The sequence below is a fragment of the Neolamprologus multifasciatus genome, chromosome 8 (genome assembly GCF_963576455.1).
Source record: "Neolamprologus multifasciatus chromosome 8, fNeoMul1.2, whole genome shotgun sequence".
Taxonomy (NCBI): Eukaryota; Metazoa; Chordata; class Actinopteri; order Cichliformes; family Cichlidae; genus Neolamprologus; species Neolamprologus multifasciatus.
In genome coordinates this window covers 19,796,532-19,820,030 of record NC_140446.1, presented here as the reverse complement: position 1 = coordinate 19,820,030, position 23,499 = coordinate 19,796,532, and the positions used below count along the sequence as shown (strand labels likewise).

Here is a 23,499-nt window from a genome sequence, read left to right as displayed (position 1 = left end):
GCAGTGATCAATCAGACCAATCAGCCTGTCCTGACATTGGAACGTCAACAAAGTCATCGCAGACGTTTTACGCACGCCAGTTACGCACAAGCGCCGTTTCAACCAAACCGTGATCGGCGATGATGGTGTAAAAGCACAGAGATAATATTAGCAAAATGTACTGAGTGTTTGGGGGGTTTTACAAAAAAAAAACCAACAAAAAAACCCCCATTGCTTTATTAAAGGAACTCTTCTGGAGGTTATTTAGAACCAAAGCTGGAGAAGATAGCTATTTAAGGTCATTTAAAGAGTTCATAATCAACACAACGCTTTTTCACATTAATACATTTATCATTTAAACATGATTAAAGACAGCGTTTGAAACGACATTCATTAAAGCACAGTCAACAAGTGAAATTACATAAACACAAAGCAAAAACAAAAAAATAATAACAGTATTAAGTACAGTTGACTTGGAATAAGTCTTTCTGGTTGTCAAAGATAATATAAAAGTTTACCCCAGCTTTCACTCTGAGGTGTTCTGCACACTTTAACAGGCTGTAGAGTATGTTTCAACCAAATCAGCAACATATATTATTAGCCTTATGCAATATTAAGCACTTTCACATAGGCCTACGCTTAGCCTACCATTTAAGCATCTTCATTTATGTTCATATAAATAGAACAGCTCTGTCTACTGGACACATTTTTTGACTGACTGCTTTGCACACAGTGTCTGTTACATAGCCTATGCATCATATTTCAGGTGAGACAAGGTATATAAGCTGGTGAGAGTCGCTGGGGGCTTTACTGCAGTCACCAGATTCATCTGAGCGAATCCACTCTAGTCTTAGCCAGACCCTAAGGTGAGTTTCACTGAAGAGTTGCAGACCTGTAGGCAAGTCCACTTCCTGACTCAGAGAGTTACAGGGCTTCTACTTCTTCATGCAATGGGATATAAATCATGTCCAGATTTTGAACATCACAAGGCCAGATTTCAGCTTTGGACTAACAGAGGAACGAAATGGAGAAAGAGAAAAAATATTCAACTACAGATGCAAAGGAGATTTAATCTTTCGCCTTTTGGAAGGCTTTATTTTGGAGAAATTGGACTACCTTTTGTGGCTTGGAAGACTCACAGAGAGGGACTGTGAATTATACTGCATGGCATAATGAGTATTGCATGAAGCCCTGTAACTCTGAGCAGTGCACCACAAAATGCACTGAGGGAAGTTAAAAGGTGGCCTTAGATTGAGAGTAAAGCTGCTTCATCGTGTCAGATTTCCCCACAGCCTGACTGACTAACCGATGACTTGTCCTCTTCTCTCCTCCCTCAGTTAAAAAATGGCATTCGCCGGAGTCCTGACCGAAGCTGACATCACTGCAGCCCTTGCAGCTTGCCAAGGTAAACATGATGAAACTCATAGCATTTTAACCTAGGGAAAGCCTAGACAACAGCCAAACTGCAAAAACTTCACATCCAGTTGCAAAATATTCTAAAAAAAAAAAAAAAAAAAAAAAAATCTCAGGTGTATGCCAGTAGTAAAGAGAGTTTTAAATGTCTCAGCATAAAGCATGCACCAGTGCATCTACTGTAAGAAAAGCTGACCTGCACGTTAGAAAAAAAGCTGAGTGATGGTCAGGAAGGGAAAGTGGATACAACCAAATGCCAGGCCTTACATGCAGAAACTACAGCCTCTGCAAAACACACCACAGCCTGCGTTTGTACTATAACCTCCCTCTGTCCATCTTTCCACAGCTGCCGACTCCTTCAAGCACAAGGAGTTCTTTGCTAAGGTCGGCCTGGCAGCCAAGTCCGCCGATGAGATCAAGAAGGCCTTTGCCATCATTGACCAGGACAAGAGTGGCTTCATTGAGGAGGATGAGCTGAAGTAGGCACCCTCTCTTAAATTTCACCCACAAGCTCCTCAAAGCTCTTGTAGCACTGAGATCATCTTTCTCTGGCTCACAGTGAATTCAGAATGATGTCAGAGGCCCAAAAGCATCTGAGAAGCTCGGGCTACTGGGTGTTCTCCTAGACTGCAACTCAATACCAGTTCTCTCCTTCAGTGCCTCTCGCTTTAGGGTGACATAGAACAGAGGACAAAGCAAAGGAATTGTAGCCTGCTTACATTTTTTTCATGACAAAGCTCAAAAACCTCAGCATCCAATAGAACAAGAAGGATTCAGTTAGAGATATTTAATATGCTTTTTGAATAGATGATCGGTTTAGCACAAAATATTCACTGTGATCCCAGAAAACAGCTGTTCAAAGAGAGGCTTCTCTTTTAAAAAGAAAAAAAAGCTGATCGTTTGTCTCTGATTACCCTCTCCAGGCTGTTCCTGCAGAACTTCTCTGCCAGTGCCAGAGCTCTGACTGATGCTGAGACAAAGGCATTTCTTCAGGCCGGTGACTCTGATGGCGATGGCAAGATCGGAGTTGATGGTGAGGAAATCTTTACCTCAGAAGAACAATGTAAAGGCCATCCAACAAAAGCAAAACAATAACCTTCTTTCTTTCTTTCTCCCTCTGCAGAGTTCGCTGCCATGGTCAAGTCTTAAATGAATGAACTGACCAACTGACTGACTTCACAACTCTAAAGGAACAACTTGAATCAAGACATCCTTTTCCTCTCTTCTTCTCCTCTTCCCATTCACTCTCTCTCTCTCTCTGTCTCTCTTCAGTTCTCCACACCACTTTTATACACTCAACCTTTCACCCCTGACCATGGACAAACTGCTCCCTCTCTTTCTTTCTCTGGCAGTGCAGACCCCAATGTTGTCCACGATGAATGTAACCAACTAAGTGTATAGCGTGGTTGACTCGTGTCTTTCTCTCTCTCTCTCTCTCACTTCTGTCGTCGTTTTACTGTGACTTCTGCTTTCTGTGAGATCAGTGATGATGCACTTTTAGGGCAAACGGACGGACGATGAGAAAACAATAAAGGTTCTTTTTTCAGTAAGACAAGTCTGACCCTGTTCTTTGCTATTCAGTTGTGAAGTAGTAAATCAATGATAGCTTCTTTTTTTAAAAAGAAATTCAAAAACATTCTTTTAAATGCATGAGAAAACTTCTAAATGTAACATCCACCCACCCACCTATCAATTCCCCCATTGCCTGTGAATTGCTCTTTAGGTAATCTGGCTCAGATGTGCCTATTTTAAGAAAAATAAATCTATGCTAAACTTTTAACTAAAATGCTAAACTAGTAGGCGAATGTCACACAGACAGGTAATTGACTCTGTATAAATGATGATCATAGCCACCATGATGTCACCCCCATGGGTTTGTAAAGTCCTGTATTGAAGTCACGAGTTCAGAATTTTGCATCACCGTCTCAGATTTTGGAGCCAAACGTTGAATAGGTGATGGATGGGGATTGTAACATCTAGTTCTTTTATTGAATCGGTTGCTAAGACCATAAAAGAAGGGGCATTTTCTCTTGTACATCCAGAAGAATGCAGTTTTAAAGCACATCTGCAACAGCATGTATCTTCTGTTCAACAATTCATGGAAGTGATATGACATGCAACATTCAGAAATCAACCCACCTAAAACACTTCAAAAATATCTATGTGCAAACTGACTTTAAATCATTTGATTACGTGTAGATTTTACATGTAGTTTTATTACAAGTACAATGTAAACCTATGAATTTAATGGACTTGCGTCTAGTATTCAGTTTATACTATATTTTCCTTAATGAGTCATTATTTAAATAAACAAACCTTTTTATTTTACTCAAAATTATCTATTATTTATTAAGTGCCAGTAGTTATATCAGACCAAATAAGCCTGTTGCAGCAGACCAGTTGAGTGCACATACTGTATATGCAAATTTTCCACTATAATGCGCTCAGTTTTTTTTTATTTGTGTGAGGTGTAAGGTCCTGTTTTGGTTGCTTAAATGCATTTTTTTTAATTGACTTTTGCACTATTAATGCATTACAAGTACGTCCAGCTGTGCTGATGTGAGACTTACATAACCTGTTAATCTAGATCCACAAACACGCTGACACACACCTGACTCCTGCTCTACATAATCCAGCTCTTATCTCTTACAGTATCTGGTAATACTTAAATTCCACCTCCTTTCCAAAGTGGGGGAAAACAACAACAACAACAACAACAGCAGCAGCAAAACTTGATTGATAATCGCAATAATATTAAGCAACCACAAGGTGTCGCCATTTAAAATAAATAAATACAAAGAGGGCTTTTAGATGCTTGATGGTTAAAGTTGCAAACTTCGAGGCTTGGAGATAAAGAGGTGGTGTTTTGGAGTTACTCTTGGGGTAAATAGTTCATCTTTTTGTGTAACAAGTAGGTGAGACTGATGAAAATGCTGTTACTTGCAAAGTGTTAAGTCAGAGATTTGCAGCAATTGAAAGTTTGAGAAAAATAATTAGATTTATTCCCCCTGGTTCTAGTTACAGAAAGCACCCGTCCCCCCTCTCTCCTAAAGCCGTTAGTGCTGACTGGATTCACCAGAGACGCTGCTGCGTCAGATGGTTTGAAAGGCTTCCCCTTTGCAGGAAACAAATTCATCAGTTTAGAGTGGCAGGCTGCCAGCAGGCTCTTCAGCACAGGCCCCACCCAGCCTCTCACCTTTTAGCACAGGTGCATGAGTGAGAGCTTCAAAACCTCTGACGGTAACAAATGATATGCATATATCTAAATTCTCACTAAAGAAACTTGTAATCTTCATGTTAACTTGTTAGGCAGGTTGATGGCTCACTTGCAACAAACACTGAGGTTTTGACTTCTGAATTTTTACTATCAGAGCATGCGTAATGGAGTATTTCTGATAAATTACGACCTGCTTGAGTCATCCAAATCAAAGAGACTTTTCATTAAAAAACAAAACAAAGAAATGATGCCAGACTGATTATTGGATACTTATAAGGTTTCAAATGCACCTGCAGGGAGAGAGAGAGAGAGAAGAGATGGGATGGGGGAAATGTAAGGGAGGGGGGAGAGAGGGAGAGCAGTGTAACACAGGGGGAGAAAGTTGATTGGACGAACCACACGCTGCCATATGAGTAACGGGGGAAAGGGAGAGAGAGAGTAAGAGAATGTGCAGCGGATATAAACCGTAAAGGTTAATTGGACAGGTGAGCGGGTGAGGAACACGAGACGCAGGCGGCTGGCTGCGGGAGAATTTGATCCTCGGACAGATTGGAAACTCAAGCATCGCACTCGTCGTATATAAGGCAGAGCCAGCTGTCGGCAGCCACCAAAAAGTCTTATCTGCTGCTGCTGCTGCTGCTTTTGGACCCGGACCGAGGCAACTGCGGTGAGTAGCCCACAGCTGCACAGGTAAACTCTCAGTACAGGTGTGGGCAGGTGTGGTATCTGTCTGGTGTGGTCTGTTGGTGCAGTGGCACAGCCTTTAGACTATTTGGGTTACTTTTTCAGGGACGTGACGAAAGTTTTAGATTCGTCTAGCACTGCTTAATTCCTCCAAACCTGAGAGAAAGGTGAGATTTTTGACCAAAATACAGGTTCGGGCTGTTTCTGCTCATGCTTTTAACAGATTCCCCTAAAACAACCTGATAAAAACTTGCAGATCATTTTTCATCTACGTTTATTTTTTGTTTAAAGACGGCAAGCTGTCGAGCGCTCAGGAGAGGGTGTTTTAACTTTTCCTAGTTCTCTTTTTTATTCGTTCTGCGATGGAAGTTTAAGTATCACACATTTTACTCCTTCCCTCCCTCTGTTGATTTTTTTTTCTTGTAAAGTCCCTAAGTGCCAATTATTTTTGCACAGAGCCAATTAAGCACTTCAAACAAGGCAAAACAAAAAGCCGATTAACAAGCTCGCAGGGGAGATCCAATCAAAAAGCACAATTAACCTGGCATAAATGATAAGACAGAAAATATGTTTGGAGTTTTTTGGTAAAATAGAGATTGTACATAAAACACATAAAACACATTCATCAAAAACTCATAACCTGAGGTCTTATGGGTTTATGATATTAACCTAGAAACCACTACAGATATTAAAAAAGGTAATCCAGTGTGATACAAAAGTGGGCTGAGAGGATGTCACACAGCCAAATGTAGGTGAAGATAATTAGAAAAAAAGAAAAATACAGACCTATGTGTTTCTTAAAGACCTTTCTTCTATTTTGCAGGACCAACATGTCACTCACATCCATTCTTTCAGCTGACGACATCCAAAATGCCATTAAGGACTGTGAAGGTAGGATGTCAACTTATGCACATTGGACCACACAGTAACTAAACATGATCAATTATGACGGTTGTATGACTTATATGCAAAATAAAATACATTAAATGCCGAATAAACGGTTGCTGTAGTCGAGTTCTTTTGTTTTGTTTTTGTTTTTGCAGAAAGGTGCATAATCTTCTCCACAGCTTTTCAATATTGTACAGTGTCCTCGCTACTAAAGTCGCACCCGCTTTAAATTGGAATTTTTATTTTATTTTTTAAAAAGGGGTTTTTAATAATCTTCTCTGGTTTTTTTATATTTGTGGGGCATGGCTGCTGGCTTTAAAAGTTTTTAAAAAAACAAAGAAAAAAAGGGGGGAAAGAGGAAAATCCCTCCGTCGCTGCAGACACATGTCGTTTTAATCTCCACATCACCTCCCGGCCCGGTGAACCTCACTCGTCAGCTCTGTTTCTGTATTAGTTTCTCTTTTTTTCAACATTTGTATGCTTTCAGCTCCGGACACTTTCTGCTACAAGAAGTTCTTTAAGCTGTGCGGCCTGTCCTCAAAGACACCCAAGGAGGTCAAAGATGTGTTCCAGATCCTCGACGAGGACAACAGCGGCTACATCGAGCACTCTGAGCTCAAGTGCGTAAAAGGATACGGGGTGTCTGCTCTCCCAGAGGCGCTGAATCTTAGTCTTTTCTTTTCAATATGCACTTCTGTTCCTTTACCTGGATTTACTCCGTCAACTAACTGACCCAGTGCGGTGTGGCTTCATATTTAATGTGAATCTATCTCGTATTATTTCTCTGATAGAAAGAAAAAAAAAGAAAGAAGGAGGCTTGGTACATTAAATCACACAGTAGTACTCTATTACTGTGATGAATGTTAAGCTGTCTCGCAGTAATCCACTGTGAGTGGTGTTTTCATTTCATTTCTATTACACAATTCATCCTTTTTTTTTTAACAAGAGGTTTGACTTGTGCAGTCCAGTTTAGGAAGTGGTGTCTTTCTCCATGTTCTTATTAGTTTATGTTTTTTTAAACATGCCGTACATTGTCATCCATAAATATCAGTCATGGATAAATATCATCATTGTGTGTGCGTCTAGGTTTTTTCTGCAGCGGTTTATCCCCAGTGCACGGACACTGACTGACGCAGAAACCAAGAGCTTCATCTCAGCAGCTGATGATGACAGCGATGGCAAAATTGGAGTAGAGGGTTGGTATCTAGTTTCTCACACAAAAATCAGCATGTGGGCAGAAATGATCTTATTAGTTGGATTAAGACTCAGCTGGTGGAAATGAACCAACACAGGCTGTGCCAAAAGAGACGAACTGGGTGATATATGAGATTTAGTGGGGTGGGGGGGGGGGGGGGTGTCTTTCACAAAGAAGTTACCATCAGAAAACCTTAAATGCACTATACATCTATGAGGTGAGAGAAGGTATTGTTTTTCTATAATGTTGAAATCCTGGGAATGTTTCATTGGTGTATTTTCCGATCCTTATTTAACCATTATGCCATGTGTGAACCACACATGTTGATATTAAGGTCATCATCATGCTGGATCATTTGCCCCAGTTTTATCCATTATCCATTTGCAAACAAAAAAGTTGTCTTAGATAATAGGATGAAGGATTTAGGCAATCCAAAATGGACCGCTTTAGTCTGTGTTTATTGTTTATTTACCAGCTCTTCCCTAATCCTGGAGGGAATTGACACAAGGTTTAAATTTGCTTGTTTTCTTGATTTTTTCACGTGGCACATGCAGAGCTATGATTAATTCTGAGTATTCCTTTATTTGTTTATTCTTTTCCCCAGAATTCCAATCCATGGTCCTATCCTGAGTTTTCAGATGAAAAAAGTTCAAGCATTCAGGTCCTTTGGTCACTTTCCCACATCTGGAGTCTTCTGATCCCAAATTCCACTTCCTGGGATTAAATGTGTTTTCTATTAATGTCTGTGTGCACAAATTGCTTTAAAAATGCCTTTTTTTTAATTTTAAAGGCATCACAACTTAATGTGTCTTTTCACTATATTGGTCTGTGGTTTCTCGTCTGTAGCGTTCCTCCCCTGACAATGAATGTGGTAAATAAACATGTGGAAACACACACACACTTGTGAGCTGACTGTGTATATATTAAACAAACTCATATTATGGTGTTTAGTATGTTTTGATGATAAAGTTATACATAAAGCAGTGCTTAGCATTGGTGCGTCATATCAAGACGTTTGTGGGTCTAAATTTCCCTGTCAAATGTCAGCCTTTGTTACAGAAAAGGCCTCTCCATGTGTTGCTCAAAGTCCAGAAGACATGCCTGTTAGATTATTTGGCTGTAGGTGTAGAAAAAAGGAAGATAAAGAAGCTTCAATTTATAGAATAAAATGGATATATGTAAATATTTGGACACAACTTGTAGTGTAAAGCACATTGTTGTCGGTAAGACCCGAAACACAACATATAAATGCCAGTCTAAATCAAAAACAAATACACACAAGATTACAGCTTTACTGGAGGTCAAAGGAGCTTGCAAAGAAAAGCATCTGGACTTCTTTAAGTTGCTTGAAGACTTTTCACCTCTCATCCGAGAAGCTTCTTCAGTTCATGAGAGGTGAAACGTCTTCAAGCAATCAAAATAAGTCCAGACGCTTTTCTTTGCAACCTCCTTTGACTACGGCGGCCCGGATGACTGAGAACCTTCACAGACAGCTTTACTGGAGAATCAAAAGAAAAACAGTCTGGGTGCAGGCATGTTTTGGTGGCACTAATTCCTAAGTATCAACTGTACTATTCATCATTTATAACGTGAAATGTCCGTAATTAAAAAATGTATGTTTTAAAGATTTAATTTTATATAAAGATAAGATATAAAGGGTGCAAATTAAGAAAAAAAAACATTTTAAAGCGAAAAAGACAAACTTTGTATCTTGCTATTGTGTATTTAAAAATTCTAATTCTGTAATATTATTGCACAGCAGTATGCTTACTCAGCAAAACGTGTTGTGGTCAGTTAAACTGGAGCACCCCACAGATCATTTGAACCCCCCATTTGGAGAGTAGGAAACTTTGTTTGAAAGCGGTTTGACCCGAGCGACCGAGCTTGTGGCACCTCGTAACTAAAAGCAGGAAGTTAAGGATGTGAAGTAGAATGCAAGCGGCTTCGCTTCCCATTAACACCATTTACGCATTTGTTCTTTTAATTTTCACTGTCTGTATCAGCGAGTACATGGACGTGTTGTGTTTATCTTCTGTAAGGTGAGTGTTACTGTCACGGTTCACTGACGGTTCCTCCGACAGCCAACACAAGCCTACAGCTAGCAGAGCCAAGCTAACAAGCTAGCTGCTCTGAGTGACTCCGGCTGGTCGCTGACTGGATGTTTGTCAATAGTAGTACACAATCACATAAATTTCCTTATGTGTTTGTTTTGTTTTGTAGTTTATTATAACACATATTGTATAAAAAATATCCAAGTATTTCTCTCTTCCGGCTAAAGTACAGTAGTAGCATTTCATTTGCAGTACCGTATGTGTACAAGACAATAATGACAAAATGTAAAACGAGTAGAAAACAAACACACCCGTTAAATGTAGAGGTGTAAGCATCTGAACTATATCACCTTTATCTCCAGTAAATGAAGTGAACTTCTAAAATTTTACCTTGCGTGACCTAGTGGCTCTAACTTTAACCAAAATGGTCAAAAACTGGTACACCGTTTCATTATTATACACAGCAACATGGCTGCTAACTTTTAAATGCAAATATCTAATAAGCAATCACATGGCAGCAGTTTAGTGCATTTAGACACGTAGACATGATCAAGACGACCTGCTGAAGTTCAAACTGAAAATTAGAATGGAAAAGAAAGATGATTTTAAGTGGCTTTGAACGCAGCATCGTTGTTGATGCCAGACAAGCTGGTCTGAGCATTTCAGAAACTGCTGATCCACCATCTCTAGGTTTTCCAGGGAAAGCGAAAATATCCAGTGAGCATCCAATTTTGGAATTAAAATGACTTGTTGATGGCAGAGGGGAATGTTTCTAGGTGATAGAAAGGCAAACTTATACAAATAACCACTAGTTTACAACCAAGGTATGCAGAAGAGCATTTTTGAAGGCATGACACACCAAAGCTTGAATTGGGGGCTGCTGCAGCAGAAGACCACACCGGGTACCACTACTGTCAACTAAGAACAGGAAATTGAAGCTGCAGGTCACACATGCTCGCCTAAATTTTGATTTCTCCTGCATCATTCAGACGGTAGGCTTAGATTTTGGTGTAAACAACATGCTTTGTATCAACACTTTAGGTTGCTATTGATGGTGTAATGGTGTGGGGAATATTGTCTTGGCACTCTCTTTGTCCCTTGAACATTGCTTAAACACTGTAGCATTCTTGCTGACCATGTTCGTTACTTTATGACAACAGTGTAGCCATCTTCCGATGGCTTCTTCCAGCAGGGTAACAGAAAATACTCTGTGGAGGCCATTTAAGTACAGTAAACGCAATCTTTAGATCTCAGTGAAATAGAGAACTAATAGAGTGAGAGATTCCCACCATGTATGTGTAGCCAACAAATCTGCAGCAACTGTGTGATGCTATCATGTCAGTATTGGCCAGAATTTCTTAGGAATGTTTCCAGCGCCTTTTAAAATGTGTACCTTACCAGTAGTGTATTATTACCAATGGATTTGTGTCACTATATAACTGGATGTTGTTGTCTTTGTTTTGTAGGAACACGGCATGCTAACCAAACGGCCACTGGAGCAAAGGAAAGGCAGACACAAGTTACACTAATGCTGATGATCAGGTAAGTTTAGGTGACATAATATTTTGGTCTTCCCTTTTTCCATGCAGTATTTTGGCCCCTGTGCAATGTTTTGGTCTCTGTGCAATGTTTTGGTCTCTGTGAAATTACCATTCCCATCCTAAATGATCATAGCCCCTCCACCCTTATTTATTTATTATATTATATTACTGCCCTTGTATACACCCCCACACTGCTTCTGTTTCAATGTTTCTACATACACCATGTATAGTCAGGGGTGCACATAAGTGGTCCGCAGGTGCGCATTCGTTGTCAAAATAAAAGACGCGCACCAGATAAGAAGTTGCAACGCGCGTTTGCGTACATATAAAAGGCACTGTTTTTGTCCGCTAGAGTGGGATTTTCACAGCATATTCTGCACCACATCTGTGTGCGTTCATCATTTGTTTGAAGCCAACTCACCTCCTGCAACCACTTTTCCGAGTATATGCGCTTCTTTTGCAGTTCGGACTCTTTCTGGCATTTCTTTGGAGGTGGAGGAACACCAAAGTAATTGCTTAAAGGAGCTTGCTTCTTCGACATCTTTAAGAGTTTTAATCAAATGTCTGTCCTCCTCCAGAAAATCTTATGTACGCAAACTGGCGTTGCAACTTCTTATCTGGTGCGCACCTTTGTGGTCTTGCTACCCAATTTCGCTGTGCAAAAAAACAGCACAATGACAATAAAAGGTCTAAGTATTACATAAGAGCAACTTGGATGGAGTCTAGAGATATGTCACCTTTCTCTTTGTCTGTCACAGCCCCAAAATGGCCTCAGGAATGCAAGAGAAACAGTACACACCATCTTTACTCAGTTTTTTCATTTACAACCCCACGTTTGGACCTCGAGAAGGAGAGGTGAGTGAGACTCCCTGATAAAGAGTTCTTATGCAAACCGCTGAATTCCTTTTTTAGCTTTTAGATCAAAAAAGCATGCCTAATGCAAATATTTTTGTTTTAGGAAGAGAAAAAGATTCTGTTTTACCACCCCAGTGATGTTGAGAAGAACGAGAAGATCCGAAATGTCGGCCTTTGTGAGGCCATTGTGCAATTTACCAGGTATCAGTATTATGGTGTATATATTACTGCAGCAGCATCATTATGTATTTGCAGTCTATTTATTTGTACTTTGAACATAAATTTAAGCGTTTGTAGCTGTGATGAAGCAAAAGGAAGCCTGAAGCACAATAGAAAAGGGAAATGTTGCAATAAGTGGTCAGATGCACACTGATAAATATCTAGTGCAAATACAGACAGAAATTTAAGAGCCGTGCGTGTTGTTTGGGTGTGTCGCCCTTCTTCACTGTCACATCCCCTTTGTTCCAGGACGTTCTGTCCAACAAAACCAGCTAAATCCCTGCACACACAGAAGAACCGGCAGTTTTTCTTTGAGCCCGAGGAAAATTTCTGGATGGTCATGGTATCTTGCAAGCTTATGTATACATCACCTTCCCAGTATTTAGTCTTTGTCCAGAGTTTGTCTCCTTCATTTTAAATATCATTCTGCTCTTAACTCTTTAATGGTCCTTTGTGCTGTTTTATTTTTTTTTAAAAATCCATCCTCAGGTGGTTCGAAATCCAATGATTGAGAAACCAAACAAAGATGGCAAACCTCCTACAGTAGAATATCAGGAAGAGGAAATGCTTGTGAGTACTGAAAAGTATTCGTGTATGTCTTCATTTTTTTTATCTCTGAGTATTGCCAGTTATACTTAGCTTCCCTCTTGCCTTTTGTAGGATACAGTTTATGGTGCAGTGGTAAGGCAGTGCTACAGCATGTATAAGGTGAGTTTGAGTGCGGTTTTAGAATTTGCCATACTTTTTAACATTTACAACACAAAAATCACTTAATACTGAGCTAAGAATCAATCAAATATTCTAGTTTTCCACCACATCATAGAGTTACTCTAGGCTTTCATTCTGTGTTTGGTACAAAAATCTTGCCATCTTGTTTTATGCATTATAAGTATATTACATAAGACGTTTGTTTATACTCAAGATTTCACAAGGAATATGATTATAACTAAAAGCAGATGCAGCTGAAGAAATCTGTGAAAAACATTATTGCATAGATGGAGACCATCAGATTTCAAAACAAATCGAAAAAGAAGGAAATAGGAGCCCAATTTAACAAATTAAATAAAATATTTTCATTAATAATAAGGCGCTTTGCCTCATTGCGATGCCCAGAATACGTTTCAGTTAATTTCTTTAGAATCAGTTTAATTTTACAAAAAACTTTTTTTTCTCTTCCACTATTCTTTGCTTAAACCACCAGTGTGATAAGTTGTTATTTAGCAACACAGACCCAAACCATGACACAGCCACCATCATGTTTTACAGATGAGGAAAAGGTTTTTATACTGGAATGCACTTTTTTTCTTTAATGCATTCCATTTTAAGTCTCTTCTTTTTCTCTTCTTCAGAACAAAATGTTTATCATTCACATCAAAACGTCCTTTTTGAAATTATTTAGTCATTAAACGTTCTCGCTTGTCAGCATGACTTTGAACAGAGTGCAGATGAGCTGTGGTGATATTTTGATACAAACATCGTTGCTGTTCATTGTTCTTCTGCCGATGATCTACTTAGCAAATTTGAAAGCGTCCTAGAGTGTGTGCTAGCTTACCATCTTCAGAATGGTGATTCATAAAAATAGTAAAATAGTTGTTATATATCACTTATCTATTCTTATCTTTCTCAAAGCGCTTTATACAATGTGCCTCATTCACACACATTCATACTCTGAGCAACGCATTGTGGAGCACGACTTGGGGTTCAGTATCTATCTGTAGTCAAATGACTACTCTATTAAATCTTAAAATAATTTAAATAAATATGTAATTAATATTAAATTACTAATGCTAGAGGTTCACAAACATTTCCCCCTCACAAACACATTTCACGGCTCTTGAAATGACATGAAATAGTACAATATATATTTGTTTGACTTGTTTAGAAATATAGAAAATGTCAAAGGGTTCCTGCTGCTGTGTGTAGTGATACATTTATCTGCTGGATGAAGAAATGTTTGACTTAAAGTTTAGTCAAGTAATTAAAATAAATGTTATTGCTTTGTGTTAAAATAGTATTTTACTGCATTGGAGACTTATTCTAATAAAAAGACCTTATTCGCTCAAAGCCATGTAATGACACCCTAGAGTAGTGTTTCTCAACTCTGCACCCCCAGAGGTATTTGAAGTGTTGCAGGGGATTTTTTTTTTTTTTCATTTATTAGATGTGTTCTTAATTCCCGAAATTATTCCTGAAATAAATAGTATTTTAAGTTCCTATTATTACTATTTTAAGGTTAATCTATAAGAAAAAAAATGACAGACAAAATGTAAAAGTTGTAATCAGCTGAAAACACAGGAAGAAATTAAAAAGAAGGCAACATGGAGTCAGTAAGATACTGTTGTTTCATTTAAATTTAGTGCTGGTCTTTTCCGGTTGTAACACTTCTCATGAAGTCAGGCGGATTATGTTGAGGGAATCTTGCCTGAAATACGTAATGTAAGGATTACATTACTGGGGGGAATGTTGAATCATTGCTCTTGAGTGTCACACATTACCAATTTATGCCTGTATGATGCCAAAAATAAGTCATGTTTTAACAATGCTCATTTTCCTCATGCTGTAGCTCTTCAATGGCACCTTTTCCAGAGCAATGCAAGCTGGCGGAGTGGAGCTGCTCATGCAGAAACTTGAGAAATTCTTCTACAGGGTAATAAATACTCACAAGCCATAACATTTTTGTTGCTAGGCGGATATGTTTTGAGTTCAGATCATGCATGCATTTATATTGACCTTGCTTTGACAGGATGAGTTTTGACATGTGTGTTTTTAACAGAACTCATTCGAGCCTGACTGTCCTTGTTATCACAGGGTTTCCCTCACTGATGACAGTTGTCATAGGGACATTTGTGAATACTCCCGTTACTCTTGGAAAGCTATAAGATGTTTGCAGTCATGGTTGACGTCTTGATCGTTGTCTTGCCCCCATTATTTGTCTTCACGTCACACTTCTGTCAACTAGCCGGAACATTGCGTTTAAGGAGCTGCTTTAAAAATTAATTTCTAATTAGGGAATACCCTTCATCCATTAACACGGGCTTCCCTGTCCACCATGAAATCTAAAGACGGGGAGAAAGAGAGAGGCTGTGGTGTGCTTGTCAGAGGTTGAATGTCAATGCGGTACAAGTCAAAGAGTTTCTTATATCCTCTTTTCTGTATTGAACTGTAAGCAAGCACTTGTGGGCAGGTAAAGTAAACCCTTTCTTTTTTGCGTCTCCTGTGTCTGTGTGTGTCCGTGTGTTATCACGCTGGGGTTTCCAGTATCTGCAGACTCTCCACTTGCAGTCCTGCGACCTGCTCGATGTATTCGGAGGCATCAGCTTCTTCCCATTGGACAAGATGACCTACCTGAAGATCCAGTCTTTTGTCAACAGAGTGGAGGAGAGCCTCAGTCTGATCAAATACACAGCCTTCCTGTATAATGACCAACTTATCTGGTATATAACACTTGTTGATGCTGTGCTTTAAACTATATGTTTGTCCATCAAACCCACCGTCTGTCAAATTTGACTGAGCCATCCAGTGTATTAAGGTAAAATCCCAGTGCTGGCATCAGCACACGAATAATGGCATGCTGGGTAAACAGTGGTGGTTCTAAACACAGCAGTTAATCCTCTTTGTGGTTTATGCGCTCCCTGACATGTCACTTGTTTTTAATTGTGCTGTCGGCCACCGGCTCGGTGTGTAAGCACAGGGGGAATTACATGATCGCTAATGAAATTACTTGAGAGCAGCATAATCGTTCACTGTGAACTGAAGATGGACAAACAGGAAGGAATATTTAATTACTGTGCAAATTAAGCAGCTGCATTTGCTGCACAGCACTCATTGTATCCCATTTATAGCCACTGCTGAACAGCAAATAGTAAGGCATTTTGTCTTATTATCTATCCAGTGATCCATAACACATTTGACAGCACACCTGATAAAAAATAATCCATGCATTTAGTTGTTTGTTTTTTTTCATTAGTGCAATGTGACGTTTACAAGGTGTCATTTTTGGCATCGTGGTCGTGTTTACAGGAGCGGGCTGGAACAAGATGACATGAGGATCCTGTACAAATATCTGACCACCTCGCTTTTCCCCAGACACTCAGAACCAGAGGTAGGTGGAGTGAAAAAAGTGGCTGAAGAAAGTAAAGTTTAAGTTTTGAGAACTTCTGCAGAACTCCAGCCCACTAGATTATTTTAAGGGCAAATCGAGGAATGGTCAAAGGAAGTGTCATGACTGTAGAGAAGAGGGCCACTGCTTCACGATATTGCATAGTATATATCATATGACAACATGGCTAACTTGTCTTGATAAATCTGTACAGCTAATGCTAAGCTTTTTATATAATTTGTAAAACAGGTCTGTGTCCATGGTTTTGTTAGTTTCCATAGAAGGATCCACCGTCATTAAAACATACAAAACTACTGTAGCATTTAGAGCAGTTTGGCTCACTGGGATCATTTGCACAAATGTTGACCCCATTATCTAACTTTGGCTGTGTTTAATATAAATATCTGACACTTTAATAATATAATGATTATTTTCTGACAGAAAATATGACCTAAAATAAGTAAAGCATAATAGATATACTTAAATAATTGGCTAAACAATCCATAATTTTACTCTCTTGTATTTGCTTGTTTCAGTTGGCTGGCAGGGACTCCCCGATGAGACCAGAAGTTGCTGGAAATTTGTTGCACTATGGGAGGTAAGTCTATGATCCCTGCACCCATCTCTTTTAATCCAAGCTCCTGCAGTGGTGCGGTTACTAGAGTAATGTCATTCGTGGCCCAAGGCATCCCAGAAACGTCAAAAGGCATGTTCTGGATGCACATATGAATGATAAGATACAGATGCATGTGTGTGTGACACCATGTGTGATTTCGACCCACTGACAAGCAAATTAGATAACGAGGTAACTCCCTTGGCTAACAAGGGAGGCTGGAGTATCACTCCAGCCTCGAGAGGTTTCAACTTTCTATTTTGTTTCCGTGTCCATGTGTAACAGGAGAAAGTTTGCTCAGGTGTTGCCTCCCTGCCAAAGTTTATGTCTGCATGCTGCTTAAATAACTTGTGTCTCACGATGATGTAAAGTTGCTACAGTGGTCCGAGTGAATCTTGCTGAAATTACACGGGACAGACGACACAGCATTTCTTGAAAAATGCTGAGAATTTTTTTTTAAATCAAGATAAGGTGTTGCAATAATGGAAGTTGCATAGGATTGCAGAGTCTGTTGGACAACACTACATGATAGACGTGCATTTAATTGGAAACATTAAATTGTTATACATAATTTTAAGTGGTTTCTCTAAATTCCTGTGTAACTATATAACAGTGAATTCGTTGTTCTGTTGTGAACAAAAGAGGCTTAAACGGTTTTTGCTCCAGAGGACATTAAGCTCATATTTGTGTGGTAAATTTCTGATTAGATTTGGTGCCATCCATTATTGGCTTCAGGCTAATATGCTACTTTACTACAACTGGTGATTATTACGGAGAAACGTGCACTGTGATGATTCATAACACATCAGTCAAAACAAATAAATACTTTGTCTTCCGGAGATTACAAATACATCTACGCAATTTCAGGGCCATCCACCCAACAGATGTTGAGATAGTAGATAGATTCATAGAAATCTAATGTGATTAGAAATAATACCTTAACTGCTTCTCAGAGGATGAGCTTTTCCTGTTTTGGAAACTTCATGTGCTCCCAGCATCACGCAGTCTTAATATTTTCATTCCCATCATTCTCCAGGTTCATTTCTTAACTCTTTCCCCCATAAAGATGACATTTGATGACCTCGCCTGTACCCTTAATGACGAGTTTATATCAGTATATTTTAATAAAGATGTGGTTTGATAACCATTAAAATAGTTTCCAGGTTTTTTTAAGGGAAGCTGCATTGGCAGAGACCACCCTCTCACATCCAGTCATGTTGTTCTATAAACAGGCCTGAAATATGATAGAAACCGTTCAGCTCAGGGTTACTCCTGGTTTCAAGGGGTAAAGAGTCAATAGCATCGTGTGCTTTTGTTTTTTGGTGTGTTTTGGGGCACCAATTGAGCTTTATGATTTTCAGTCATTTGGTTTTGAGTAATTAGATCATCTGTTTTGACTTTGATACCTGGTCTGTGAATATGAACCCAGGCACACTGCGTCTGTCTTTTTCAGGTTTTTGACAGGACCTACAAATCTGAAAGATCCGGAGGCCAAATTCCGATTTCCAAAAATATTCGTCTCTGCAGAGGACGGCTACGAGGAGCTGCATCTGATTGTTTACAAGGTACAGTAGGTTAAATGCAACACTCTGGCATGACAGGCTTGTTTCATTTCTCTTGATTTATTCAGTTTTGATCCTTTTTTTTTCTAATGCATTAAAAATGAGTGGGCAGTTGTTATTCATTTTTTAGGAGGATTCTTGTAATCTGTGACTGGGGGGGACTTAACCTTTTTTTCTGTTTATGAACAGTAGATTTGGGATAAAATATATTCCACTGCTCTATCAAACGATGTGGACTTCAGGGATTAGTGCGCTGAATTTTAAAATGATGAAGTATATCCTGCACATTAGTGTGATTCCTGGCCTGTGTGACCTTGATTTTAACCTGCAGTGATCTGCTTTTTTCCAGGCAATGAGCGCAGCAGCTTGTTTTATGATCAGTGGTAAGTGCGTGTGCCCTCCCGGTTTAATGATTAAAGTTCACTTTCATTTAGCTTTTTTCAATTCGGCATTTTGATGTTTTTGCTGCTCTTATAAAACGTAATTATTACATTTTCCTCACCTTATGTCCAGTAACAGCTGACAGTTCACTCCTCTGTTTCCTAATAGCCTCTGTGGAGCTGACGAGGGAGTTCTGTGAGCAGTTGGACAGCTTGGTGGGCCCTCAGCTTACTTTGCTGGCTTCTGATATTTGTGAACAGTTCACAATCAACCGCAGGATATCAGGGTTTGTTGAAATTTCTCCTCTTTCCTAGCTTTTAGCTTGGCATGTTCCTGATCTAATCTCTATGTGGTGCTGCTACGCTTACCTCAGCTTCATTTTAGAATACAGGGCATAATGATGCACCTCTGGGCAAATTACAAATATTGTTGATATAAAAAGTGATACGGACAAGATGCCATACCTGCAGCAGATATTTATTCATTTTATTTTCAAATTATACATAAAGATTGCAACACAAAACCAGGGTTTAGAAACTAGACATACACCTTATTGTTTGTAGCTCAAGAGTTTAATATTATATGTTTACAACATTGAAGGACTATTTATGTGCTTACAGTATTGTGCAAAAATCTTGAGCCACCCCTTATTTATTTATTATATTTTGCTTCCAAGCAGCCAGACTTTCTTGTAATATTATAACATATAAAACTGCATCTTTAGATACTTTGTTAGTAGCAGCCTGCCACAAAAACACATCGTTTTCCCAATTCCTTAGTTAAATCTTCAAAAATGGCAAAGAGAACACAGTTTGACATGCATGAAATTTTATTTTTGCACCAAGTAATTTGATTTTGTGCAGTGTGTCATGAAGAAACTTTACAAGTGGATGTCAAGAAGTCATTTTTAAAGAACTGGAGTGAAAATCAGTGGCGACTAACTAGAGTGATGAATCCACATTTGAAATGTTTGGTTCAACTTTTCATCAGTATGTACTGAGGAGGTCAGGTGAACAGTATAACCCTAAGTGTCTGCTTGGTGGAGGCTTTATCATGGTTTGGGCTTCATTGCAGCCAGTGGGGATCTTGCCAAAATTGATGGAATCTAGAAAGTATTTGATTGGCTCCAGTGTCATTTTAGACACTGGATCATGATAGTGATCCCAGACCCAAGGCCAAAGCATACCTGGGTAGAAAAACACGTGAGAATACTGTCAGTCACTATCAGCAGCCTGGAGAACTATTCCTGAAGATTACGTAAAGAAATTATTAGAAATTTACCTCTGAGGGTTCAGGCTGTGTTAAAGAATAGAGGTGGTCATACCAAGTATGGATCATTAAGCTCATTAGAGCTCATATTACTGTATTTCCAGTATATTTGCACTTGTGTCAACAAGTCGCTCCACCTGTTTCCTATTTCCAAGCAAACTGAAGCACTTGAAGGGTGGCCCAAGACTTTTGCACATTTCTGTATTCAAAATAAATCATATTAAATAGGTTTTTTTACTCGTGCCTTTGTACAATATCAGGAAGACGGGGAGGATATTTAAAGGCAATCTGAACTCCAAAATTAGAAAATGAGGCTAGAAAAGAGCGGTCTCAGGTCTCTTTTCAGAAAACGTACCTTAATGTCATTTGTGCGTCATATTTGTAAGTACCAATGACATTCATGTTTCTGTCAGTCAGTCTGCTATAACTAGAAAGTTGATTGATTTGTGTGCTTGGTGATTACACTTCCCACTTTGCTTGTCATTGGCCTGTAGCATGAGCTCTGCCTGGCTGGCAGTGATAGATGAGACTCTTAATATCACTGGGTAGCATCATGTCCCTACTTAGGGGTAACTCAAGCAGTACAGCTTTAAGGACTGGCATCCTGGTCAACGCTCCTTTAATCCCAGCAGTTAGCTTCAGACACGGCCCGGCAGGTAATCCAAACCTGACCGAGGCAGTCTGATGGGCTCCTTTTTAATCACCCTAGTGAAGAATCCACTCAATAAATAATGCCACTGCAAATTTATCAGCTAGCTTTCAGGTCTATGTCCTGGTTTGGCCTCGTCCAATGGTAAATAATTACACACATCATGTATAAAAATCACCTATTTGAATACATTCACACACATGTCCATAGATGCAGTTTAGGCACTTTTGTTAAGTAAACTCCAGCTCATTAACTTGGCACAGCGTGGGTAACAAATGAAGCAGGGCTAAGTAAAATGATACCTTGGTTTAATGCTTCATTTGGTAACAGTATGATTTTAGAAACTGGCCCAGCCTCTTTAACTTTGTTTGTCTCTTACTCTAACCGATCTTACTGGATATACCTGTTATCAAGGTAACACACATTTCATACAGATTTTGAAAAGCTGTGCTGGCACCTTAAAGTCATAAATCCCAGGTTTTCTAAACTATCAGGTATAAAGGATAATTTAACATTTTATCGGCACTTTTTATAAGTTGCTTAACTTTTGCTTACTTTTGTTACTTTCAGGCCAGAAAAGGAGCCCCAGTTTAAGTTCATTTACTTCAACCACATGAACCTGGCAGAGAAGAGCACTATCCACATGAGGAAGACCGCCAGTGTTTGCCTCACCTCTGTCCATCCTGACCTCATGAAGATCCTGGGAGATATCAATTGTGACTTTGCCAGGTAAAATCAGAGGACACTTTAGTGAAACCTAAGCTATATTTACTAAGTGCCGTCAGGCATTTCTTCGAGAGTTCTCTAATGACAGTTCACAGATAAGATAGGTGGTACTGCTGGTGTTCCTAATGGTGACCGGAGAGGATAAAGAATTGATTAGTTTTGGTTTATATAAAAATAAATAAGAAGAAGAAGAAGAGAGATCACAGCAGCATTAGACCATCTTTAGTTGTGTATTTTAGAGTCAAACAAAGAAGATGTGTACAAGTACAAACTCATTTTCCCAGCGTTTCAGCACAGCCGTGTAATTTTCAGTTTTATTACGACACTCCTGTGATCTTTGCATATCCACATTCTTTCCGTCTTTGAAGCAACTTATTACACTGCAATCCTGCAGTGTAATAAGTTGGGGGGTTTTGAGTAGGTTAAAATGTTCTCTGGTACATTACATGATCTCTCAAGCAACAAAGAGCCTACTGTGAATGTGGTGAACACCTTCGTTTGACACATATGATTCTTTCTGTCTTTCAGGGTTGACGAAGATGAGGAAATCATCGTAAAAGCTATGACAGACTACTGGGTAGTCGGCAAAAAGTCAGACCAGAGAGAACTGTACGTGATCCTGAATCAGAAGAACGCCAATCTGATCGAAGTAAACGGTACGTCTCCCCTATTTGGCAAAAAGTAAATGTATGTCATTCTTACCAAAAGTACACCATCTGTCTCAGTAATCTCCTCTTCTCCTTAAGTTGACCCTTGTCTTTTTTTTTTCCTTTTCCTTTTTTTTTTTTTTTACTACAGAGGAAGTTAAGCGGCTTTGTGCGACGCAATTCAACAACATATTTTTCTTGGATTAATGGTGAAGACACTAAAAACTGTTGCAGGGTATCTTGACAGCATCAGCGTAATGCAATAATTGCATCATGAAATTAACAATAACAATGAAAAGATTCCTCACATTGTTTTTTTTTTTATTTAACCTTGAAAAATTGTAATTTTTCTTCTGTAATTAAGTGTAAAAAAAAGGCAAAAAATCCAGGTTTTGACTTTATGTGTAATTTGCTTTCTTTCATTTTCTTTGTACATACTTGAGCAATTTTAAACAATTTTCTTTCACATTAAAATGTGTTCATACACTTTTATAATGAACATATGACACTTTTTCAAATATATTTAAAAACTGACATGCTCATACTCCGGCTTTATTTGATGATCCCGTGATTGTTTTCCGATGCCATGTCAAAAGATTTGTGGTTTCTAAACAACTGCCCTAACTTCAAATAAATTAAGAACCAATTTTCTGCAGTGTACTGAATATTTTTAGTCTCTGGCTTTAGACACAAAAGCGAGTAAAGGTTTTGGAAACTCCACAACATCATTCTGATCATGAGTCACTGAAGTCAGGAAAACTCATTAAAATGTAAAGAATAATAAGGTGTGGGTCACCTCTTTGACAGCTGTTCAGTGCAAATTAATTGAAGGTAAGTGAGTAGATGGTAGCATTACTTAGGTTTTTGTGGCCTGTGTTCTTTGTTTTGCTTTGTTGGGGTGTTTTGTTTTGTTTTTTTACATTTTATAACAAAGACATCTGTTAAAAATAATTAATTCCAGTTACTTTAAAAATAAAAAGGATGCGGTTGGTCTAGAATAACACAAATATTAACTTGTGATGAACTGGAGCACTTGAAACATGCCAGAGATCATAGAAATCTACTGTTCCATGGTTCTTGGTAAATAACTGAGAGAGCACTGAATTCTCTGCACCTATGACATATTAAGCTTATATCTTTTTTCTTTTTTTTTTTTTGGTGCTTTTACAGGAAATGTAGTTAGCAAAATCTTACAAAAAATCTCATGAATTAGGCTTGAACAGCTTTTTCTTTTGGTTTTGTCTGAACTACATCCTAACTTGTACTCCATCCTTTGTCCTACGGGGAAAAGGACAGAAAATGCGATGACATGTTATCTCTTAAAAACACAGTTGCGAGTTTTGTTGACAGAGAGGTTAGAAATGTAATATTTAGTCAGGTTTTTTTAATGACCTTTAAAACACAAGTGTTGTTACTATTTTAGGACTTAAATCCACCATAAAGCAAAAATGATCATGACTCAAAAATGTATTTGTGTTGATGTTACTTCATTTGGTTGTTGAACTACACTA

The 23,499-nt window shown here is 38.8% G+C and overlaps 3 protein-coding genes across 4 annotated transcripts; all 3 read left to right on the top strand.

Moving 5' to 3' along the window:
- The first annotated feature begins 686 nt into the window (after positions 1 to 686).
- On the top strand, positions 687 to 2,947 carry pvalb3 (parvalbumin 3). The gene is made up of 5 exons (XM_085169965.1): positions 687 to 845; positions 1,317 to 1,384; positions 1,739 to 1,871; positions 2,316 to 2,425; positions 2,516 to 2,947. Exons 2-5 carry the CDS (start codon positions 1,324 to 1,326, stop codon positions 2,539 to 2,541), a joined length of 330 nt encoding a protein of 109 aa, XP_085026091.1. The 5' UTR covers positions 687 to 845; positions 1,317 to 1,323; the 3' UTR covers positions 2,542 to 2,947.
- A 2,000-nt stretch (positions 2,948 to 4,947) lies between these two features.
- pvalb9 (parvalbumin 9) lies at positions 4,948 to 8,270 on the top strand. Of its 2 annotated transcripts, none has more exons than XM_085169966.1 (5): positions 4,948 to 5,276; positions 6,117 to 6,184; positions 6,669 to 6,801; positions 7,268 to 7,377; positions 7,981 to 8,270. In XM_085169966.1, the coding sequence occupies exons 2-5, from the start codon at positions 6,124 to 6,126 to the stop codon at positions 8,004 to 8,006; spliced, it is 330 nt and encodes a 109-aa protein (XP_085026092.1). In that variant the 5' UTR covers positions 4,948 to 5,276; positions 6,117 to 6,123; the 3' UTR covers positions 8,007 to 8,270. The 2 variants fall into 2 exon arrangements, with proteins under 2 accessions (XP_085026092.1, XP_085026093.1); XM_085169967.1 differs by lacking the exon at positions 4,948 to 5,276 and adding an exon at positions 5,292 to 5,460.
- Positions 8,271 to 9,246: 976 nt separating this feature from the next.
- Positions 9,247 to 22,653, top strand: ccz1 (CCZ1 vacuolar protein trafficking and biogenesis associated). Its single transcript, XM_085169958.1, has 17 exons — positions 9,247 to 9,415; positions 10,894 to 10,969; positions 11,727 to 11,823; positions 11,927 to 12,024; positions 12,292 to 12,385; positions 12,532 to 12,612; positions 12,703 to 12,750; positions 14,606 to 14,689; positions 15,301 to 15,476; positions 16,063 to 16,144; positions 16,678 to 16,739; positions 18,208 to 18,319; positions 18,666 to 18,699; positions 18,866 to 18,983; positions 21,186 to 21,344; positions 21,870 to 21,997; positions 22,140 to 22,653. The coding sequence occupies exons 2-17, from the start codon at positions 10,956 to 10,958 to the stop codon at positions 22,193 to 22,195; spliced, it is 1,443 nt and encodes a 480-aa protein (XP_085026084.1). The 5' UTR covers positions 9,247 to 9,415; positions 10,894 to 10,955; the 3' UTR covers positions 22,196 to 22,653.
- Positions 22,654 to 23,499: the final 846 nt, after the last annotated feature.

Coding starts and splice junctions, on each gene's coding strand:
- pvalb3 (XM_085169965.1), top strand. CDS start 1,324: ATGGCATTCGCCGGAGTCCTGACCGAAGCTGACATCACTGCAGCCCTT. Junction 1,872..2,315: donor ATTGAGGAGGATGAGCTGAA/GTAGGCACCCTC, acceptor TACCCTCTCCAG/GCTGTTCCTGCAGAACTTCT. Junction 2,426..2,515: donor TGGCAAGATCGGAGTTGATG/GTGAGGAAATCT, acceptor CTCCCTCTGCAG/AGTTCGCTGCCATGGTCAAG.
- pvalb9 (XM_085169966.1), top strand. CDS start 6,124: ATGTCACTCACATCCATTCTTTCAGCTGACGACATCCAAAATGCCATT. Junction 6,185..6,668: donor TGCCATTAAGGACTGTGAAG/GTAGGATGTCAA, acceptor GTATGCTTTCAG/CTCCGGACACTTTCTGCTAC. Junction 6,802..7,267: donor ATCGAGCACTCTGAGCTCAA/GTGCGTAAAAGG, acceptor GTGTGCGTCTAG/GTTTTTTCTGCAGCGGTTTA.
- ccz1 (XM_085169958.1), top strand. Junction 12,613..12,702: donor ATCAGGAAGAGGAAATGCTT/GTGAGTACTGAA, acceptor TGCCTTTTGTAG/GATACAGTTTATGGTGCAGT. Junction 14,690..15,300: donor TTGAGAAATTCTTCTACAGG/GTAATAAATACT, acceptor TGGGGTTTCCAG/TATCTGCAGACTCTCCACTT.